The sequence below is a fragment of the Octopus bimaculoides genome, chromosome 8, assembly GCF_001194135.2.
Source record: "Octopus bimaculoides isolate UCB-OBI-ISO-001 chromosome 8, ASM119413v2, whole genome shotgun sequence".
Taxonomy (NCBI): domain Eukaryota; kingdom Metazoa; phylum Mollusca; class Cephalopoda; order Octopoda; family Octopodidae; genus Octopus; species Octopus bimaculoides.
This window is the reverse complement of record NC_068988.1, coordinates 86200906-86202733: the sequence shown is the minus strand read 5'-3', so window position 1 is coordinate 86202733 and position 1828 is coordinate 86200906. Positions and strand designations below refer to the sequence as shown.

Genomic DNA, 1828 nt, shown 5'->3' with positions numbered 1-1828 from the left:
ATATATATATATATATATAATAGTGAAGACATGTGGCTTAGTGGTTAGGGCATTCTACTGGCAATTGTATGGTCGTGAGTTCGATTCCCAGCGATGCGTTATGTCCTTGAGCAAGACACTTTATTTCACGTTGCTCCAGTTCACTCAGCTGGCAAAAATGAGTAGTATCTGTATTTCAAAGGGCCAGCCTTGTCACACTCTGTGTCATGCTGAATCTCCCTGAAAACTACATTAAGGGTACATATGTCTGTGGATTGCTCAGGCCACTTGCACGTTAATTTCACGAGCAGGCTGTTCCATTGATCGTATCAGCCGGGACCCTCGATATATATATATATATATATATATTTTGTTCTGTCCAATAAGCTATTTTTTTAATCACTTATTAATGTTTTCTGTACTATACCTGTGATGCGTTTAGCTCATAGAATATGCTTTATGTAGTAAATAAATGGTACATTTATATATTGTATATATTATATGAAAATATAAATAGCATATATATGTCAGTGGTTAATACCCCTATTGTGTATGCTTAACCTTGTAGCATTTAACCATTTAATATTTAAACTGGCCATATCCTGCCTAAATATTTTACCCATTTGACACTCAAGTCAGCCAAATTTCATCTCTTGCACCTACCCCACAATGGCATTCTAAAAATGTACAATAAAATCTTGAAGCTACAAGATAACACTCTGTTAAATGGTTAGCATTAGGAAGGGCATCCAGCCATAGAAACCATACCACAATAAACAGTTGGAGTCTGGACAGCTCCCTGCTAGCCAGCTCCATGTCAAACCAGCCAACCCATGCTAAACCTATGTTAAACGATGTTGATGATGATGATGTCAGAATAAATCTATTTTGGATTAACTACTTAGCATTCAGATTATCCAGTCAAATGTAATTCTTTTGAATTAATTATGCATTTATCACATAACTTCAAGATTTCTATGATGTGATTTGGAGTAATATTGTAGCGTAGGTGTGAGAGAATGCATGTGGTCAATTTGAACATCTAACATAGATGATGATGATAGAGTACTTGGACTGGATATGGCCAGTTTAAATGTGAAAGAGTTAACAACAAATTAGAATGAGCTTATTTTTCTGTTATTACTTACCATGCCAATCCAGAAGAGGAGGAATACCACTAAACAGAAGATATCTGTACATCCTCTGTTATGTACGGGACTACTCAGATCGCTAACATACTCTTCCTTCTTCTGCAACAAAATAAAACAATAAATAAATAAATAACAATCAAGAAAACCATTTAAAAAAAGATTACACTAATCTAAAACTGGTTGACAACTTATCAAAGCACTTGGAGATAAATATTATGAGTACAAAAAAACCCACTTAACATTGATTGAATAAAGCTTATGTTTATATACACACACACACACACACACACACACACACATATACATACATATATACACCAGTTAAAGACAGATATTTTAAATACAAAAAAAACATTTAACATTGATTGAATAAAGTGTTATATTTATTCCTGAATGATGTGTAAAGAAATTTTGATTTATTAAGTCTCTTAATAAATTCTTTATACTGAAATATATATTGAAGAAGATAAATATGTTCATTTGAATATATACGTTTTTGCGTCGTAACTCCTTTATTATTATTAATATAACCAAAAGGATCAATTCTTGAAGAGTCTGCATACCTTCACTGTCGTTTTTTTCTGCTATTTTGGTGATGATTTTTTGAGTTAACTTACCAATTATTTTTGTTGGTAGTTAATTTATAATATATTGATATTATATATATATATATATTAATTATTAATTTTTCTATATGT

General features: G+C 31.7%; 1 protein-coding gene across 1 annotated transcript in view; it reads right to left on the bottom strand.

Annotated features, from left to right (window-relative positions):
* Positions 1-1828, bottom strand: part of LOC106877453 (choline transporter-like protein 1) — an 86006-nt gene that overhangs the window by 38686 nt on the left and 45492 nt on the right. The window contains exon 3 of the mRNA XM_052969869.1: positions 1128-1229. Coding sequence (XP_052825829.1) covers positions 1128-1229 — 102 coding nt within the window. The remainder of the gene's footprint in view (positions 1-1127; positions 1230-1828) is intronic.